The sequence below is a fragment of the Gouania willdenowi genome, unplaced genomic scaffold (genome assembly GCF_900634775.1).
Source record: "Gouania willdenowi unplaced genomic scaffold, fGouWil2.1 scaffold_59_arrow_ctg1, whole genome shotgun sequence".
Classification (NCBI taxonomy): Eukaryota; Metazoa; Chordata; class Actinopteri; order Blenniiformes; family Gobiesocidae; genus Gouania; species Gouania willdenowi.
In genome coordinates, this window is record NW_021145223.1 from 24,869 (window position 1) to 45,652 (window position 20,784).

General features: G+C 40.6%; 1 protein-coding gene and 1 long non-coding RNA gene across 2 annotated transcripts in view; one reads left to right on the plus strand and one right to left on the minus strand.

Annotated features, from left to right (window-relative positions):
- LOC114460678 (uncharacterized) overlaps positions 1 to 15,308 on the minus strand; it is a 33,625-nt gene extending 18,317 nt beyond the window's left edge. Inside the window, exon 1 of the long non-coding RNA XR_003673697.1 lies at positions 15,227 to 15,308. This is a non-coding gene — a long non-coding RNA (uncharacterized LOC114460678). The remainder of the gene's footprint in view (positions 1 to 15,226) is intronic.
- Positions 15,309 to 17,688: 2,380 nt separating this feature from the next.
- Positions 17,689 to 19,334, plus strand: LOC114460676 (protein BTG3-like; the record flags this gene model as incomplete). Its single annotated transcript, XM_028442600.1, has 4 exons — positions 17,689 to 17,861; positions 18,206 to 18,343; positions 18,973 to 19,120; positions 19,221 to 19,334. Coding segments are annotated over exons 1-4 (573 nt in total), but the record flags the coding sequence as incomplete, so codon positions are not given.
- Positions 19,335 to 20,784: the final 1,450 nt, after the last annotated feature.

The following is a 20,784-nucleotide window of genomic DNA, read 5'->3' on the forward strand; positions in this document are numbered from 1 at the left end:
AGTGTTTTGAAGTCAACACGACATATCGTCTGTCCGCTACAGCTGCTCGTGTAGGACGACCACAGAAGCGGCGCCCTCTGAGAACGCAAGGCATTGTGGGTAAATTGGTTATCGTTTGTTGTTTAGCTCTGAACAGTAATCGTGTTTATCAAATATGAAGCAGTTTGAACTTTGCATTCTAGAGTTATAAGCGTTTTCGTATAACGGCGTAGTTATGGCGAGGGATTTTCGTGTGTCATTATAGGCCCCTCCCACTGGCCATGATGGGTAATTTGGTCATCGAGCGTTGTTTATGGATGGACAATCATCGTGTGTATCAAATATGAAGCACTTTGAACTTTGCATTGAAGCGTTATAAGCATTTTCCTATTATAGCGTGCTGATGGCGAAGGATTCTCCCGTGTCATTATAGGCCCCTCCCACTGCTCACAGCCTGTTTTTTCTTCCATAGCAATTTGCTCCCCTCTGTGTAGGTTCATCCTAAAGTGTTTTGAAGTCAACACGACATATTGTCTGTCCGCTACAGATGCTCGTGTTGGACGACCACAGAAGCGGCGCCCTCTGAGAACGCAAGGCATTGTGGGTAAATTGGTTATCGTTTGTTGTTTAGCTCTGGACAGTGATCGTGTGTATCAAAAATGAAGCAGTTTGAACATTGCATTCTAGAGTTATAAGCTTTTTCCTAGAACGGCGTCCTGTTGATGCTAACCGTGTACATGACCTTAAATGACACCGGTCGAAAACACAAGGCATGATGGGAAATGTTTCAAAGCAGTCATGACCAAGCTTGGGCACATGTCCTTTGTGTGAAATTTGAAGCTGATCGAAGTTTGTGTGTCAGAGTTATGGAGATTTGGAATTTTTTGCGTGCTAACGAAAATTAGCATTACATTTTTGTGGCGGCGCCACGACCAAACCGTGACAGATACGAAAATTCTTTTGATAACTTTTCATCTTCAATGGGTCCTATGTGGTGTTGCCAAGTTTTAAGCGAATCGGATGAATCCCCTCAGACTAGTTCGCGCAGATGCGTTTCGAGGGCGAAACGCCATTTTTGACCTTTGACCCAAGATGGCTGACTTCCTGTTTGGTTTTGGGCGGGGTCACAATGTAACTTTTTGCTCATTCTAGGGCGAAGACTACATGTGGCGATTTTCGTGCAAATCGGTCAAACCTGGCGGTCGTGCGGTTCCATCGTTTTTTTGGCGGCGAAAACGCACGCTACGCGTGCGTTTTCTGTCCGTTTTTTTTCACGCCACCAAATTATCAAATTTTTCGCCAGGCCTGAGGTGCGTGCAAATTTCGGTGAGTTTTCGGGCATTTTTAGGGGGTCGAATTAGCGATCAAAGGCGGGCGGGGTATAATAATAAAACGATATAATAGCGAAAACAATAGGTTCCTCTGTCCCATTCTGGGACATCGGAACCTAATTAAAGCCGCGAGCGGCGTCATAGGTTCCGATGAAGCGGCCGGGGGCGGTAACCCACGGTCACGTATACCACTGTTGGGGATTTGGGAATTGGCCTGGAGTTGTAAGCGTTTTCGTACAACGGCGTAGTTATGGCGAAGAATTCTCCTGTGTCATGATAGGCCCCTCCCACTTTTCACAGCCTGCTCTATTTGCCATAGCAATGTGCTTCCATCTAATAAGATTCATCCTACAGTGTTTTCAAGTCAACACGACATGTCGTCTTGCCGCTAGAGCTGCTGGCGTAGGACGACCACAGAAGCGGCGCCCTCTGAGAACGCAAGGCATTGTGGGTAAATTGGTTATCGTTTGTTGTTTAGCTCTGGACAGTGATCGTGTGTATCAAATATGAAGCAGTTTGAACTTTGCACTCTGGAGTTGCAAGCGTTTTTGTATAACGGCGTAGTTATGGCGAGGGATTTTCGTGTGTCATTATAGGCCCCTCCCACTGGCCATGATGGGTAATTTGGTCATCGAGCATTGTTTATGGATGGACAATCATCATGTGTATCAAATATGAAGCAGTTTGAACTTTGCATTGAAGCGTTATAAGCATTTTCCTATTATAGCGTGCTGATGGCGAAGGATTCTCCCGTGTCAATATAGGCTCCTCCCACTGACCACAGCCTGTTTTTTCTTCCATAGCAATTTGCTCCCCTTTGTGTAGGTTCATCCTACAGTGTTTTGAAGTCAACACGACATATCGTCTGTCCGCTACAGCTGCTCGTGTTGAACGACCACAGAAGCGGCGCCCTCTGAGAACGCAAGGCATTGTGGGTAAATTGGTTATCGTTTGTTGTTTAGCTCTGGACAGTGATCGTGTGTATCAATATGAAGCAGTTTGAACTTTGCACTCTAGAGTTATAAGCGTTTTCGTATAACGGCGTAGTTATGGCGAGGGATTTTCCTGTGTCATGATAGGCCCCTCCCACTTTTCACAGCCTGCTCTATTTGCCATAGCAATGTGCTTCCATCTAATAAGATTCATCCTACAGTGTTTTGAAGTCAACACGACATATCGTCTGTCCGCTACAGCTGCTCGTGTAGGACGACCACAGAAGCGGCGCCCTCTGTGAACGCAAGGCATTGTGGGTAAATTGGTTATCGTTTGTTGTTTAGCTCTGGACAGTGATCGTGTGTATCAAAAATGAAGCAGTTTGAACTTTGCACTCTAGAGTTATAAGCGTTTTCGTATAACGGCGTAGTTATGGCGAAGGATTTTCATGTGTCATTATAGGCCCCTCCCACTGGCCATGATGGGTAATTTGGTCATCGAGCGTTGTTCATGGATGGACAATCATCGTGTGTATCAAATATGAAGCAGTTTGAACTTTGCATTGAAGCGTTATAAGCATTTTCCTATTATAGCGTGCTGATGGCGAAGGATTCTCCCGTGTCATTATAGGCCCCTCCCACTAAACACAACCTTTTTTTTCTTCCATAGCAATTTGCTACCCTCTGTGTAGGTTCATCCTACAGTGTTTTGAAGTCAACACGACATGTCGTCTGTCCGCTACAGCTGCTCGTGTAGGACGACCACAGAAGCGGCGCCCTCTGAGAACGCAAGGTATTATGGGTAAATTGCTTCTCGAGTTTTGTTTATGGCTGTACGGTCATCATGTGTATCAAATATGAAGCAGTTTGAACTTTGCATTCTAGAGTTATAAGCGTTTTCGTATAATGGAGTAGTAATGGCGAGGGATTTTCCTGTGTCATTATAGGCCCCTCCCACTGGCCATGATGGGTAATTTGGTCATCGAGCGTTGTTTATGGATGGACAATCATCGTGTGTATCAAATATGAAGCACTTTGAACTTTGCATTCTGGAGTTGTAAGCGTTTTCGTATAACGGCGTAGTTATGGCGAGGGATTTTCCTGTGTCATGATAGGCCCCTCCCACTTTTCACAGCCTGCTCTATTTGCCATAGCAATGTGCTTCCATCTAATAAGATTCATCCTACAGTGTTTTGAAGTCAACACGACATGTCGTCTTGCCGCTAGAGCTGCTGGCGTAGGACGGCCCAAGAAGCGGCGCCCTCTGAGAGCGCAAGGCATTGTGGGTAAATTGGCTATCGTTTGTTGTTTAGCTCTGGACAGTGATCGTGTGTATCAAATATGAAGCAGTTTGAACTTTGCAATCTAGAGTTATAAGCGTTTTCGTATAACGGCGTAGTTATGGCGAGGGATTTTCTTGTGTCATTATAGGCCCCTCCCACTGGCCATGATGGGTAATTTGGTCATCGAGCGTTGTTTATGGATGGACAATCATCGTGTGTATTAAATATGAAGCAGTTTGAACTTTGCATTGAAGCGTTATAAGCATTTTCCTATTATAGCGTGCTGATGGCGAAGGATTCTCCCGTGTCATTATAGGCCCCTCCCACTGATCACAGCCTGTTTTTTCTTCCATAGCAATTTGCTACCCTCTGTGTAGGTTCATCCTACAGTGTTTTGAAGTCAACACGACATATCGTCTGTCCGCTACAGCTGCTCGTGTTGGACGACCACAGAAGCGGCGCCCTCTGAGAACGCAAGGCATTATGGGTAAATTGGTTATGGAGTTTTGTTTATGGCTGGACAGTCGTCGTGTGTATCAAATATGAAGCAGTTTGAATTTAGCATTCTGGAGTTATAAGCTTTTTCCTATTACAGCGTGCTGATGGCGAAGGATTTTCCTGTGTCATGATAGGCCCCTCCCACTTCTCACAGCCTGCTCTATTTGCCATAGCAATGTGCTTCCATCTAATAAGATTCATCCTACAGTGTTTTGAAGTCAACACGACATATCGTCTGTCCGCTACAGCTGCTCGTGTAGGACGACCACAGAAGCGGCGCCCTCTGAGAACGCAAGGCATTGTGGGTAAATTGGTTATCGTTTGTTGTTTAGCTGTGGACAGTGATCGTGTGTATCAAATATGAAGTAGTTTGAACTTTGCACTCTAGAGTTATAAGGGTTTTCGTATAATGGCGTAGTTATGGCGAGGGATTTTCGTGTGTCATTATAGGCCCCTCCCACTGGCCATGATGGGTAATTTGGTCATCGAGCGCTGTTTATGGATGGACAATCATCGTGTGTATCAAATATGAAGCAGTTTGAACTTTGCATTGAAGCGTTATAAGCATTTTCCTATTATAGCGTGCTGATGGCGAAGGATTCTCCCGTGTCATTATAGGCCCCTCCCACTGATCACAGCCTTTTTTTTCTTCCATAGCAATTTGCTCCCCTTTGTGTAGGTTCATCCTACAGTGTTTTGAAGTCAACACGACATATCGTCTGTCCGCTACAGCTGCTCGTGTGGGACGACCACAGAAGCGGCGCCCTCTGAGAACGCAAGGCATTGTGGGTAAATTGGTTATCGTTTGTTGTTTAGCTCTGGACAGTGATCGTGTGTATCAAATATGAAGCAGTTTGAACTTTGCACTCTAGAGTTATAAGCGTTTTCGTATAACGGCGTATGTATGGCGAGGGATTTTCATGTGTCATGATAGGCCCCTCCCACTTTTCACAGCCTGCTCTATTTGCCATAGCAATGTGCTTCCATCTAATAAGATTCATCCTACAGTGTTTTGAAGTCAACACGACATGTCGTCTTGCCGCTAGAGCTGCTGGCGTAGGACGGCCCAAGAAGCGGCGCCCTCTGAGAGCGCAAGGCATTGTGGGTGTTTTTGGTTATCGTTTGTTGTTTGGGGCTGTACGGTCATCATGTCTATCAAATATGAAGCACTTTGAACTTTGCATTCTGGAGTTGTAAGCGTTTTCGTATAACGGCGTAGTTATGGCGATGGATTTTCCTGTGTCATGATAGGCCCCTCCCACTTTTCACAGCCTGCTCTATTTGCCATAGCAATGTGCTTCCATCTAATAAGATTCATCCTACAGTGTTTTGAAGTCAACACGATATATCGTCTGTCCGCTACAGCTGCTCGTGTTGGACGACCACAGAAGCGGCGCCCTCTGAGAACGCAAGGCATTGTGGGTAAATTGGTTATCGTTTGTTGTTTAGCTCTGGACAGTGATCGTATGTATCAAATATGAAGCAGTTTGAACTTTGCACTCTAGAGTTATAAGCGTTTTCGTATATATGGCGTTGTTATGGCGAGGGATTTTCGTGTGTCATTATAAGCCCCTCCCACTGACCACAGTCTGTTGTTTCTTCAATAGGAATTTGCTCCCCTCTGTGTAGGTTCATCCTACAATGTTTTGAAGTCAACACGACATATCGTCTGTCCGCTACAGCTGCTCGTGTTGGACGACCACAGCAGCGGCACCCTCTGAGAACGCAAGGCATTGTGGGTAAATTGGTTATCGTTTGTTGTTTAGCTCTGGACAGTGATCGTGTGTATCAAAAATGAAGCAGTTTGAACATTGCATTCTAGAGTTATAAGCTTTTTCCTATTACAGCGTGCTGATGGCGAAGGATTTTCCTGTCATGATAGGCCCCTCCCACTTTTCACAGCCTGCTCTATTTGCCATAGCAATGTGCTTCCATCTAATAAGATTCATCCTACAGTGTTTTGAAGTCAACACGATATATCGTCTGTCTGCTACAGCTGCTCGTGTTGGACGACCACAGAAGCGGCGCCCTCTGAGAGCGCAAGGCATTGTGGGTGTTTTTGGTTATCGTTTGTTGTTTAGCTCTGGACAGTGATCGTATGTATCAAATATGAAGCAGTTTGAACTTTGCACTCTAGAGTTATAAGCGTTTTCGTATATATGGCGTTGTTATGGCGAGGGATTTTCGTGTGTCATTATAAGCCCCTCCCACTGACCACAGTCTGTTGTTTCTTCAATAGGAATTTGCTCCCCTCTGTGTAGGTTCATCCTACAGTGTTTTGAAGTCAACACGACATGTCGTCTGTCCGCTACAGCTGCTCGTGTTGGATGACCACAGAAGCGGCGCCCTCTGAGAACGCAAGGCATTGTGGGTAAATTGGTTATCGTTTGTTGTTTGGGGCTGTACGGTCATCATGTCTATCAAATATGAAGCACTTTGAACTTTGCATTCTGGAGTTGTAAGCGTTTTCGTATAACGGCGTACTTATGGCGAGGGATTTTCGTGTGTCATTATAAGCCCCTCCCACTGACCACAGTCTGTTGTTTCTTCAATAGGAATTTGCTCCCCTCTGTGTAGGTTCATCCTACAGTGTTTTGAAGTCAACAAGACATATCGTTTGTCCGCTACAGCTGCTCGTGTTGGACGACCACAGATGGCGAAGAATTTTCCAGTGATATTTTAGGCCCCTCCCACTGACCACAGTCTGTTGTTTCTTCAATAGGAATTTGCTCCCCTTTGTGTAGGTTCATCGTACAGTGTTTTGAAGTCAACACGACATATCGTCTGTCCGCTACAGCTGCTCGTGTTGGACGACCACAGAAGCGGCGCCCTCTGAGAACGCAAGGCATTGTGGGTAAATTGGTTATCTTTTGTTGTTTAGCTCTGAACAGTGATAGTGTTTATCAAATATGAAGCAGTTTGAACTTTGCATTCTAGAGTTATAAGCTTTTTCCTATTACAGCGTGCTGATGGCGAAGGATTCTCCTGTGTCATGATAGGCCCCTCCCACTTTTCACAACCTGGTTTATTTTCCATAGCAATGTGCTTCCATCTAATAAGATTCATCCTACAGTGTTTTGAAGTCAACACGACATATCGTCTGTCCGCTACAGCTGCTCGTGTTGGACGACCACAGAAGCGGCGCCCTCTGAGAACGCAAGGCATTGTGGGTAAATTGGTTATCGTTTGTTGTTTAGCTCTAGACAGTGATCGTATGTATCAAATATGAAGCAGTTTGAACTTTGCACTCTAGAGTTATAAGCGTTTTCGTATATATGGCGTTGTTATGGCGAGGGATTTTCGTGTGTCATTATAAGCCCCTCCTACTGACCACAGTCTGTTGTTTCTTCAATAGGAATTTGCTCCCCTCTGTGTAGGTTCATCGTACAGTGTTTTGAAGTCAACACGACATATCGTCTGTCCGCTACAGCTGCTCGTGTTGGACGACCACAGAAGCGGCGCCCTCTGAGAACGCAAGGCATTGTGGGTACATTGGTTATCGTTTGTTGTTTAGCTCTGGACAGTGATCGTGTGTATCAAATATGAAGCAGTTTGAACTTTGCATTCTAGAGTTATAAGCTTTTTCCTATTACAGCGTGCTGATGGCGAAGGATTCTCCTGTCATGATAGGCCCCTCCCACTTTTCACAACCTGGTTTATTTTCCATAGCAATGTGCTTCCATCTAATAAGATTCATCCTACAGTGTTTTGAAGTCAACACGATATATCGTCTGTCCGCTACAGCTGCTCGTGTTGGACGACCACAGAAGCGGCGCCCTCTGAGAACGCAAGGCATTGTGGGTACATTGGTTATCGTTTGTTGTTTAGCTCTGGACAGTGATCGTGTGTATCAAATATGAAGCAGTTTGAACTTTGCACTCTAGAGTTATAAGCGTTTTCGTATTTATGGCGTGGTGATGGCGAGGGATTTTCGTGTGTCATTATAGGCCCCTCCCACTGACCACAGTCTGTTGTTTCTTCAATAGGAATTTGCTCCCCTCTGTGTAGGTTCATCCTACAGTGTTTTGAAGTCAACACGACATATCGTTTGTCCGCTACAGCTGCTCGTGTTGGACGACCACAGATGGCGAAGAATTTTCCAGTGATATTTTAGGCCCCTCCCACTGACCACAGTCTGTTGTTTCTTCAATAGGAATTTGCTCCCCTCTGTGTAGGTTCATCGTACAGTGTTTTGAAGTCAACACGACATATCGTCTGTCCGCTACAGCTGCTCGTGTTGGACGACCACAGAAGCGGCGCCCTCTGAGAACGCAAGGCATTGTGGGTAAATTGGTTATCGTTTGTTGTTTAGCTCTGGACAGTGATTGTGTGTATCAAAAATGAAGCAGTTTGAACATTGCATTCTAGAGTTATAAGCTTTTTCCTAGAACGGCGTCCTGTTGATGCTAACCGTGTACATGACCTTAAATGACACCGGTCGAAAACACAAGGCATGATGGGAAATGTTTCAAAGCAGTCATGACCAAGCTTGGGCACATGTCCTTTGTGTGAAATTTGAAGCTGATCGAAGTTTGTGTGTCAGAGTTATGGAGATTTGGAATTTTTTGCGTGCTAACGAAAATTAGCATTGCATTTTTGTGGCGGCGCCACGACCAAACCGTGACAGATACGAAAATTCTTTTGATAACTTTTCATCTTCAATGGGTCCTATGTGGTGTTGCCAAGTTTTAAGCGAATCGGATGAATCCCCTCAGACTAGTTCGCGCAGATGCGTTTCGAGGGCGAAACGCCATTTTTGACCTTTGACCCAAGATGGCTGACTTCCTGTTTGGTTTTGGGCGGGGTCACAATGTAACTTTTTGCTCATTCTGGGGCGGAGACTACACGTGGCGATTTTCGTACATATCGGTCAAACCTGGCGGTCGTGCGGTTCCATCGTTTTTTTGGCGGCGAAAACGCACGCTACGCGTGCGTTTTCTGTCCGTTTTTTTTCACGCCACCTAATTATCAAATTTTTCGCCAGGCCTGAGGTGCGTGCAAATTTCGGTGAGTTTTCGGGCATTTTTAGGGGGTCGAATTAGCGATCAAAGGCGGGCGGGGTATAATAATAAAACGATATAATAGCGAAAACAATAGGTTCCTCTGTCCCATTCTGGGACATCGGAACCTAATTAAAGCCGCGAGCGGCGTCATAGGTTCCGATGAAGTGGCCGGGGGCGGTAACCCACGGTCACGTATACCACTGTTGGGGATTTGGGAATCGGCCTGGAGTTGTAAGTGTTTTCGTATAACGGCGTAGCTATGGCGATGGATTTTCCTGTGTCATGATAGGCCCCTCCCACTTTTCACAGCCTGCTCTTTTTGCCATAGCAATGTGCTTCCATCTAATAAGATTCATCCTACAGTGTTTTGAAGTCAACACGACATATCGTCTGTCCGCTACAGCTGCTCGTGTTGGATGAAAACAGAAGCGGCGCCCTCTGAGAACACAAGGCATTATGGGTAAATTGGTTATCGTTTGTTGTTTGGGGCTGTACGGTCATCATGTCTATCAAATATGAAGCACTTTGAACTTTGCATTCTAGAGTTATAAGCTTTTTCCTATTACAGCGTGCTGATGGCGAAGGATTCTCCTGTGTCATGATAGGCCCCTCCCACTTTTCACAGCCTGCTCTTTTTGCCATAGCAATGTGCTTCCATCTAATAATATTCATCCTACAGTGTTTTGAAGTCAACACAATATATCGTCTGTCCGCTACAGCTGCTCGTGTTGGACGACCACAGAAGCGGCGCCCTCTGAGAACGCAAGGCATTGTGGGTAAATTGGTTATCGTTTGTTGTTTAGCTCTGGACAGTGATCGTTTGTATCAAATATGAAGCAGTTTGAACTTTGCACTCTAGAGTTATAAGCGTTTTCGTATATATGGCGTTGTTATGGCGAGGGATTTTCGTTTGTCATTATAAGCCCCTCCCACTGACCACAGTCTGTTGTTTCTTCAATAGGAATTTGCTCCCCTCTGTGTAGGTTCATCCTACAGTGTTTTGAAGTCAACACGACATATCGTTTGTCCGCTACAGCTGCTCGTGTTGGACGACCACAGAAGCGGCGCCCTCTGAGAACGCAAGGCATTGTGGGTAAATTGGTTATCGTTTGTTGTTTGGGGCTGTACGGTCATCATGTCTATCAAATATGAAGCACTTTGAACTTTGCATTCTGGAGTTGTAAGCGTTTTCGTATAACGGCGTAGTTATGGCGATGGATTTTCCTGTGTCATGATAGGCCCCTCCCACTTTTCACAGCCTGCTCTTTTTGCCATAGCAATGTGCTTCCATCTAATAAGATTCATCCTACAGTGTTTTGAAGTCAACACGATATATCGTCTGTCCGCTACAGCTGCTCGTGTAGGACGACCACAGTGGCGGCGCCCTCTGAGAACGCAAGGCATTGTGGGTAAATTGGTTATCGTTTGTTGTTTAGCTCTGGACAGTGATCGTATGTATCAAATATGAAGCAGTTTGAACTTTGCACTCTAGAGTTATAAGCGTTTTCGTATATATGGCGTTGTTATGGCGAGGGATTTTCGTGTGTCATTATAAGCCCCTCCCACTGACCACAGTCTGTTGTTCCTTCAATAGGAATTTGCTCCCCTCTGTGTAGGTTCATCCTACAGTGTTTTGAAGTCAACACGACATATCGTTTGTCCGCTACAGCTGCTCGTGTTGGACGACCACAGAGGGCGAAGAATTTTCCAGTGATATTTTAGGCCCCTCCCACTGACCACAGTCTGTTGTTTCTTCAATAGGAATTTGCTCCCCTCTGTGTAGGTTCATCGTACAGTGTTTTGAAGTCAACACGACATATCGTCTGTCCGCTACAGCTGCTCGTGTTGGACGACCACAGAAGCGGCGCCCTCTGAGAACGCAAGGCATTGTGGGTAAATTGGTTATCGTTTGTTGTTTAGCTCTGGACAGTGATTGTATGTATCAAATATGAAGCAGTTTGAACTTTGCACTCTAGAGTTATAAGCGTTTTCGTATATATGGCGTTGTTATGGCGAGGGATTTTCGTGTGTCATTATAAGCCCCTCCCACTGACCACAGTCTGTTGTTTCTTCAATAGGAATTTGCTCCCCTCTGTGTAGGTTCATCCTACAGTGTTTTGAAGTCAACACGACATATCGTCTGTCCGCTACAGCTGCTCGTGTTGGACGACCACAGAAGCGGCGCCCTCTGAGAACGCAAGGCATTGTGGGTAAATTGGTTATCGTTTGTTGTTTAGCTCTGGACAGTGATCGTGTGTATCAAAAATGAAGCAGTTTGAACATTGCATTCTAGAGTTATAAGCTTTTTCCTAGAACGGCGTCCTGTTGATGCTAACCGTGTACATGACCTTAAATGACACCGGTCGAAAACACAAGGCATGATGGGAAATGTTTCAAAGCAGTCATGACCAAGCTTGGGCACATGTCCTTTGTGTGAAATTTGAAGCTGATCGAAGTTTGTGTGTCAGAGTTATGGAGATTTGGAATTTTTTGCGTGCTAACGAAAATTAGCATTGCATTTTTGTGGCGGCGCCACGACCAAACCGTGACAGATACGAAAATTCTTTTGATAACTTTTCATCTTCAATGGGTCCTATGTGGTGTTGCCAAGTTTTAAGCGAATCGGATGAATCCCCTCAGACTAGTTCGCGCAGATGCGTTTCGAGGGCGAAACGCCATTTTTGACCTTTGACCCAAGATGGCTGACTTCCTGTTTGGTTTTGGGCGGGGTCACAATGTAACTTTTTGCTCATTCTAGGGCGAAGACTACATGTGGCGATTTTCGTGCAAATCGGTCAAACCTGGCGGTCGTGCGGTTCCATCGTTTTTTTGGCGGCGAAAACGCACGCTACGCGTGCGTTTTCTGTCCGTTTTTTTTCACGCCACCAAATTATCAAATTTTTCGCCAGGCCTGAGGTGCGTGCAAATTTCGGTGAGTTTTCGGGCATTTTTAGGGGGTCGAATTAGCGATCAAAGGCGGGCGGGGTATAATAATAAAACGATATAATAGCGAAAACAATAGGTTCCTCTGTCCCATTCTGGGACATCGGAACCTAATTATTGTGATAATTACACCTAAATATCCTGTTAGTTCTGCTCTCAGTAATTAATGATTAAATCATCAAGTCTGATCTGGTTTAATTAAAGACAATCACAGAGATATTTATCAGCCATAACTAGTGTTGTGTTCAAGACCACACTATCCGAGACCAAGACTTGCCTGAGACCAGAATGCACCGAGACCAAGACAAGAACAAGACTTTCGGGAGCTGAGACCGAGTCAAGACCAAGACAAGCCGAGACCAAGACCAAAACCAAGTCCATAAACATTTTTTTTCAATTTAAAAAAATATATAAATAAATAAAATTATGGCAAGGTTCAACAGTTAAATAACATTCTCTCTTTAATTTTAGTTTATTTTAAATACATTTGAAAAAGGTGCCTGCAAAAAATTTACTAAAATATTAAAACCACTACTGCTACTGATAAAATAACTTTATGTAACTCGTTATCAGATATAAAATAAACTACATTCAGCAGCAGTGGTTTATTTTAAACAGTAAAAACACTATTAGTTATTTTTCATGTGCTTTTTCTTCTTTTATTTTTTTATATAATAATTTCATTATAAATGAGGAGAAATAAATGCCAAAATAATTGTACCCATAATATTTTCTTAATAATACCCTGCTGTTGGTTTCATGTCAGAGATGTCAGTTCTTCCACAGGTGTGCACTGATTTATTATTTATAAAATATGTTGCACATTTTATTTGATTAAGCATTTATTTAATGTCTATATTTGTACATTCAACAGTTTTTTTTTAATTGAGCTTTTTTAGTTTATTTCCATAGTTTTGTTGACCTCTTTTTAAAATGTTAAAGATTACGTTTAAAATAAAAGTATCTAAATGTCAATATCGGCTGATATGAAACACTTATATCGTGATACATATTTCAGGAATATCGCCCAGCTCTAGCGGAATACATCCACACCGCAGAAATAAGGAAATTAAAATTAAATAGAATAGATAATGTCTAATCGCAATACTTGTAAAATTATTAAGGGTGTAACAATTAATCCATTAGATGAATTGATTTATGTATTTAAACTAGGGCTGGGCGATAAATCAAGATTCAAGATATATCAAGTTTTCTATTTTGTTGATAAAGAAAGTTACAATATCGTCTATATCAATATATATATATATATATTTTTTTAAATACTTTTCTTCATTTGCTGGCGTCTATCTCTAGCTCTCAATGAGCGTTAGGCGGGGGTACACCCTGCACAGGGCGCCAGTCCACCACAGAGCAACACACGTAGAAACACAACCACTCACATTCACTCCTACGGGCAATTTATAGACTCCTCCCACAATCCAAAAACATGACTTAGATTGATTAGAGTGAAGCCGTAGCACTCGGAGGAAACCCATGCAGCACGGGGAGAACATGCAAACTCCTGTGCACATTTATTAGATTTTTTTACACGATTTTTAAGTTATTTAGTCAACCATTGCTCTGCGGTGATACAGCAGTGTGTCATAAACTGTGCATCTCAAGAGTCTTTGTTTTATTGGTGCATTGGTCCCCATGCATAGTTTTATATATATATATATAGATAGATTTGTTTTTTAATTGTAACCCGTTGGTTTACAAATTGATTCTTTCCATTTAAGTATAAAATCATGAGGGCTAGATTTGATCTGATGGAGGCAGGAAGAGCTGTGTTTTTGTTTTTGTTTTATTGAATTTAGCAATTTAAAAGTGACACATATGTCATCTCATAGGGACAATGTCAAGGATGTGCAGTCGACCCTTTTGGGGCCAAAAAGTCAAGGTCAAGGTCAAAGTCACGTCAAGTGTCAAAAACCAAAATTTATATATTGAGTATTGCCATTCTGGTTCGATTGTATGCATCAAAGCATCATCTCAAGACAAGGGCAACATTTCAAGATGTATATTGAATATTGTGATAAAGCTTGAAAATATCGAGATATTAAAAAAGGCCATATCACCCAGCCCTAGCCACAAATTGTGATACAGTGCTCAGACTGGTACCATTGAACAACATTTCCTTTCAATGCGTGACCTTCACTCAAGGTCATATTTAAGGTCAAGGTCAGTCTTCTGTTTTTCCCATCATTATATAACTTGTCAACAAATCCAGATACAGGTTGTCATTTTTGCATTTTCAGTTTCCAAACACACATTCACCTCACGAATACAGCCCTGGCCTAGTTTTGTTTTGTCTTGGTTTCATGGAGAGGCACAGTGTGTCGCTTGTGATTTTGTCTGTCTATTGGAAAAAAATACAAAAATGGTTTGTTTTTAAATTATTATTATTTAACGGAATCCCAAGCTATGGCTTGAGGACCTCTGGGTCCTCTGACCCAAATTTATTTACACATTCAAATAAACCCCTTTCTGCATTTATGAATTATTCTTATTATTCCTGCTTGCAATGAAGCACTGTTATAACCACAGATGTGATCATTTACACAAAATGTACATTTTACATATTTTCACAAAAATATGAAATTCAGTATAAAACCAAAAATAAACATATTTCTTCACAATCATGTCATCTAACTGTATCACCAATCATGTATATAATCTTGTTTAAACACCTTGTTTTTAACCTCTTAATTAAGAGAGTACATTTTGTCATAACTAAACATATTTTAAGTATTTACTTAATGTAACAGAATAACCTTACATGCAGTTATTGATTTACACACACACCATTAACTAACCAACTTATTAACAATCAGAAACATGACTAACTCCTGGCTTGTCACCAAACCCAAGAACTCTAACCACACCAACAGTCTCAGTTTAAGTACAGGCCCTAAACCTAGGCTTCAGATGTAGCACATTTGTATCCCTACATTAGCATTAGCTTAAACAACCACACAATGTATTGCACTCACACATCATATTTCACACATAAAGATAAAACTACAAACACATTATTGTCCCACAAAACAACCCACAAATGACCAGGAGCCAATAGAAATAAGTAAAGTACACACTTACTACGGTGTCGACCGCCATTTTGCTTACTCTCCTCGTCACGTAGCATGAAACTTACATTTCTACACACATTTACACATTTTAGCTAACAGGCAACTTATCAGTGGAGCACCCTATTATGTTTTAAACACCTGTACTCACATAAAAGGTGAGAAACTAACCTGTAAGTGTAGGGAAGACACAGCAAAGCCGGACACATGTGACTCTTTCTCCATTCAGTTGGATTATGAGGCACGTCCGGTGCGCACCGCTTACGTTTCAGGTTAGTGTCGCCATCTAGTGTCCGTTTCACAGCATGACATGGTAAAGTAAAATGAAACATTGCAACTACAATAAACTTAAATTGACTTTGCATGGGAAGGAAACCAAAATAAAAACATCTCAACAAAACACTCATTTTGTGAGTATCACATATGGAAGGATAAAAACTAACATGTCACATGTTGTGTGAAATAAATGTTAGCATAAATACTAATATTAATCCGTCCCAATTTGTGAAATGCAATATTTTTTAATTATATTTCACGTGTTCACAGACAAAACTGGTCCCATTAGATTAATGTAACTATTGAGATTATTACACCTAAATATACTGAATAATTAAATCATCAGCTTGATCTGGTTCAATTATAGGAAATCAGAGAAATATTTATCAATCATAACTTTATGTAACTCATTATCAGAAAAATGAAACAAGATTCAGCAACAGTAAAAACACTAATGGAGTTATTTTTGCTTTTCATGTGCTATTTTTTTAGAAAAAAATTTAATTTCAAATGACGAAATGAATGAATTACATATAATAACACTAATAATGACCCACATGCACTAATATATTCCATAAAATATCAGCTTATGAACTCTTTGAGTCAGCAGCTATTATAGCCTTTTTAAATGTGTCTAATGTTGATGTATTCACATGTATTTGTGTTTGTAAAAAACCTGTTTACACTAAGTTATGATTTTTATTATGATTTTTTATTTATAGTTTTCATTTAGCGTGATTTTCATTATCATAATTAATACCAGAAATTATCGGGATAATTTTTTTTTTGTCAATATCGCCCATCCCTATTGTAAACTTATTCATTTTATATGGTAAATTCTATATTCACAAATGTGAGTTCAACCAATTTACTCCCCTCTTTGTAAGCTTTCTGTGTGAATTTAAAGAATATATCAAAACCATATCCTTTATTCATACAAAAAAACAAAAAAACATCCAAACCGTGACAATATACGATGGTATTTTTGAAATGGAAAGATTATGATTTACCCTTATTTATTTTATCTTTATTTTTTTCAATTTTGTATATGTGATTTTTATAATGTGCACTTCTGACCTGTTGTATATTTAAAAATAAATTAATAAATAAATAATATAACAATAATTTTCCATATATATATATTGTTTATCATTAAACAACACAAAACAATAACTCACAACTATATTATTTAAAAAACATATGAACCAACTTAACACTAACTTCAGGTGCTAACTCACCCCAGCATCTTTAGATTAATTACGTCAGTTCCTAAAGCTCGCTTGCAGTTATTTCTGTCTTTAACATTCCCTCTATGACGAGAAAATATTAATGAACTATTCATCATCATTTTGAACCGTACAAATAACACTTTAATAACTACAGACCTGTCCGTGGCTGTTCGTGCAGCAGTTAAATCTGTAGATGGTTTTATTATGTTTAGCCCCTCCCCCTCTTTCCTTTCTGTTTGCTCTACGTCAGGCTAGAACGCTGCGCATGCGCAAATTGAAGAAGGCCGGTTGCCATGGTTCTCGACTGTTGTAAACATCAGAAGATGAAAGCAGCTCCTAAAATAGTTCCAAAACGAAATTATCTGAGAAACCACATCATTTATTCTGTCCATCAGAGTGAGATCAACTAAAAACGTACACAAACAACTAAAGTAAGTTTAATATTTTAAATTTACATTTTACATTGTGACCACCAGAGTCTCCCCGTGAGCAATGTGTGAGTTTTTACAGCAGTTTAGGGATTTTATTCCAGCATTGAACTACTTGAGTTTTGTCAGATGAAGTTTGGTTTTAAAACAAAATATGAAAGTAATTATATTTAGTGTAAATCAGTTTTATTTTTGGCATAATTTTACATTCATAAGTGTATATATTTAAAATTGTAGCCATGTTATTCACAACTTGTAGTTAATTCTTTAATGGATAAAAATAAATTCAACAGACAAGCATGAAATTAAATTTAGTTTCTCTTTTTTTGAAAATAAATTATATTCTTAAATGTTTCTCACCTGAAATATATAAAAATATTTTAGAGTTTGCTGATCAACAAAAGGCTAAAGAAATGTTAAATAATATCTATCTGTGTAATGATTTCTTACATCAAGCGTTTGATATTGATTTCATTAACTGTTCAGTTTGTGATATTCATAGTATGTCCACTCAGCAATCTTTTTCTATTTATTTATTTACATGTAAGCAAACGAACATGTTTTGGATTTTATTATAGGGTTGGGATTTTGGGTCAGGATTCTGGTTTTCCATCTCTTGAGTTTGTTAGATTAAGTTTGGTTTGATGTGTTTTATGTATATATTAATATAAGTTTTTATTATTGAAGGTGCAGCTTCATGATGAGGGCAGAGATTGCAGAGGTGGTGTCCTTCCTGAAAAGCCTTGTCAAATTAAAAAACAATGTGAAGGCGGAGAAAATTGATTTGTTTGGAAAGCGTCTGGCAGTGGTGCTGCAGGAGAAGTTTGAAGGACACTGGTACCCTGAAAACCCCAGCAAAGGCCAGGCATACAGGTACTGCTCAGTGGGACACACAATGGTTTGTGGGTCATTCCATGTCATTAAAGTGTGGCAATTGAATAATTAAAGAACAATTGATAAACATTTCAGATTTTTTTTAAGACCAAAGTACATGGGATGTCCTGAAAATGTGTAAAAATGACTTGGAGTGACCCTTGTAGCTGTCCTCTGGTCAGCCTCAGCAGCTAAACACGCTGATCCTTTTAGTGCTGTTCTCCTCTTTCTATCCACTAACCCCAACCAGTCAAAGCAGAGGGCGGCTACCTCTGAGCCTAGTTCTGCTAAATTTTTGCGATGTAAATAAAGTTGAATTGAAATTGAATGTTTGTGTTTTTCAGGTGCATCAGAGTGAATAATTTACATCAACAGGACCCAGAGTTGCTGCGAGCCTGCAGGGAAAGTGGGATTAAATACAGTGACCTGGGGCTGCCATGGGAAATCACTCTGTGGGTTGATCCTGGAGAGGTTTGTGGAAGGTGAGTAACAAAAACACACAATTATTCTTCACTCTTTTTTTTAGATTTTCTACTCCTCTGATTATCCGTGATCGTGGAATTCATGTTCTGAATCTGAAAATGCAATCTAAACTTTTTAGTTTTTTCTCTTTATTTAAAATCTGGTCCTAATGGGCCAAATTGCTCAGTGAGACGTCACTAAACTTAAAACAAGAGGAGCAACTCTGAATAAACAGGAAAAACTGTTTGTCAGTGAAAGGCCAGTAGCTTATGCAAATGTATAATATGTCCTCTGCTATTTATTGCTATTGTTGAGTTTCGTGAGATTATTATGAAAACTATAGTCATTTGTCATCGTGGAAGTGAAGTGTGCATATTACCCATATGACATGGAAATGCATCACATGCATGTTTTGGGACAATATCACACACATAAAAGGTCAAATTACATACATAATGCGTGGGATTTTGTGTAAAACTTGAGGGTGAGTCCAAAAGAAAACGGCTAAATGACAGAGACTAAACCCTCATGTTTTAGGACCATATCAAACATTTCAAAGGTATTTTTCTCGTAAAATGGGGTGCTGAAAAACAGCTTGTTTTTGTTTGTTTTTAATGTGTGTGTGTGTGTGTGTGTTATTGTTGCACAGATACGGAGAAAATAATTTCGACTTCCCAGTTGCCACATTGTCCAAAGACACGGGTAAAATGGTGTCTGAATACCACTCAGATTCTTCTGATGAGGAGAGCAAACGTTCCTCCCCCCTCACCATCCCCAACAGGAAGTGCTCTAACCAGGTAACCCATGGAGCAGAAATCACCTCCTTCCCCACTCACCTGTTCTTAAACCACTGTTGTTTCTGTGTTTGAACTTATCTTTAACTTTTTCCTTCCCCAGACTTTAAATGCAGCTGCTCCATCATGGAATCCTGAAAATATGAGGTCAGGAATGGGTGCCAGCAATCCACAGCCCCACAACAGAACCCCCATTCCTTGGAGAAACAAACTATGGGTACCTCCTTTACCAGAGGCAAAGCCTCCTAATGGGACTCCAACCATCAATAACAATTTTTTTTATCAATAAATACAATTTAAAAATGACTTACCTATATATTTTCTTTTTTAACAAGTGTTTTATAGCTTGGATACTGATTGCAGGGTGACTACAAGTAGGAAGAAGTTATATTTAAAACTTTAAGACCTTTTTAATACCACCTTAAAAAAATTTAAGACCAAACTTACGATGGAAACACAGATCAAAGGGAAAATATATTATTTTACAATTAAAGGCATTGATGTCAGTTAATAATATACAATAAGGAAAAATGAAAGTAATCAGTTGTTCAAGAACATTTTTCAAATGTGTTTATTAATGTGGAAAGAGAACAAAAATATTGACATTGTCCTAAATTATATTTATTGTAACACAATTCTCACAACATTTAATATCAGTGGACAATAAACTAGAAATCAAAATTGACTGGAACCTGTGAGCAAACCAAACACCAAAGTGCTTTGATCAGATTCTTCACTGTGTAATGCTATATGTGCAACTTTGATCAAAAATTAGGCCTTCTAAGAAAATGTAACCAACCCACATTAGCAGCCTAATTTCTGTCCTGGCTAATGAAACTTGATGTTTCTATTATGGGCCCACCTTAGACATAACAATGTGAACACACTATTTTCATTTGAAATGTTGTGAAAACAGAAATTCTGGGATGAGGTAAAAGAGGTCGGTGAGAAGGTAAGGGAAAGAGAAAATGTCTGACTGGACATCAAGGCATGTGTCTGAGTTCTGTTGATTTGTCTTCCAGCTCCCTCTCAACTAGAGCTGCAACAAATTATTATTTTCATAATCGATTAATCGGGCGATAAATTATTTGATGAATCGGATAAAAAAACAGCACATTTTTAATTTCAGCCTGTTTATTCGTCCCATTGTGAATGTAGTGGTAGGTCACCCTAAGGTAGACTTCATTAGCTACACGTGTCCATATATCAGCAGTGAGACACAGTTTGCTGTTTGTGTTCATTGCATTCTTCACTTCCTTTAAAGTCTCTTCATATTTTCTCTCCATGAGCTTTGTAAAATGTAAAACATAAATTGTGTCGTTGAGGGCAGAATGTGACCTGGATTAAAGGTGAGGATGATTGTAGTGAAGCTTCATCTTCAACCATGGACACAGACCTCATGTCAGTGATCATCATGTAGAGGATGTTCTCAGTCACAGCTTCTCTCTGTGGTTACATCATGTGTTCATCACCATGACGCCTGTCATTGTTTGATCTTTTCTGATGAAATGAGAAAGATAGTATAGCATTAGTATGTATTATAGCACAATTTACTACAACTAAAGTATTAACTTGTTTTATATGCAGTATTAGGTTAAGACATGTTCATAGTCCAAAGAGCAAAACACACACACACACACACACACACACACACACACACACACACA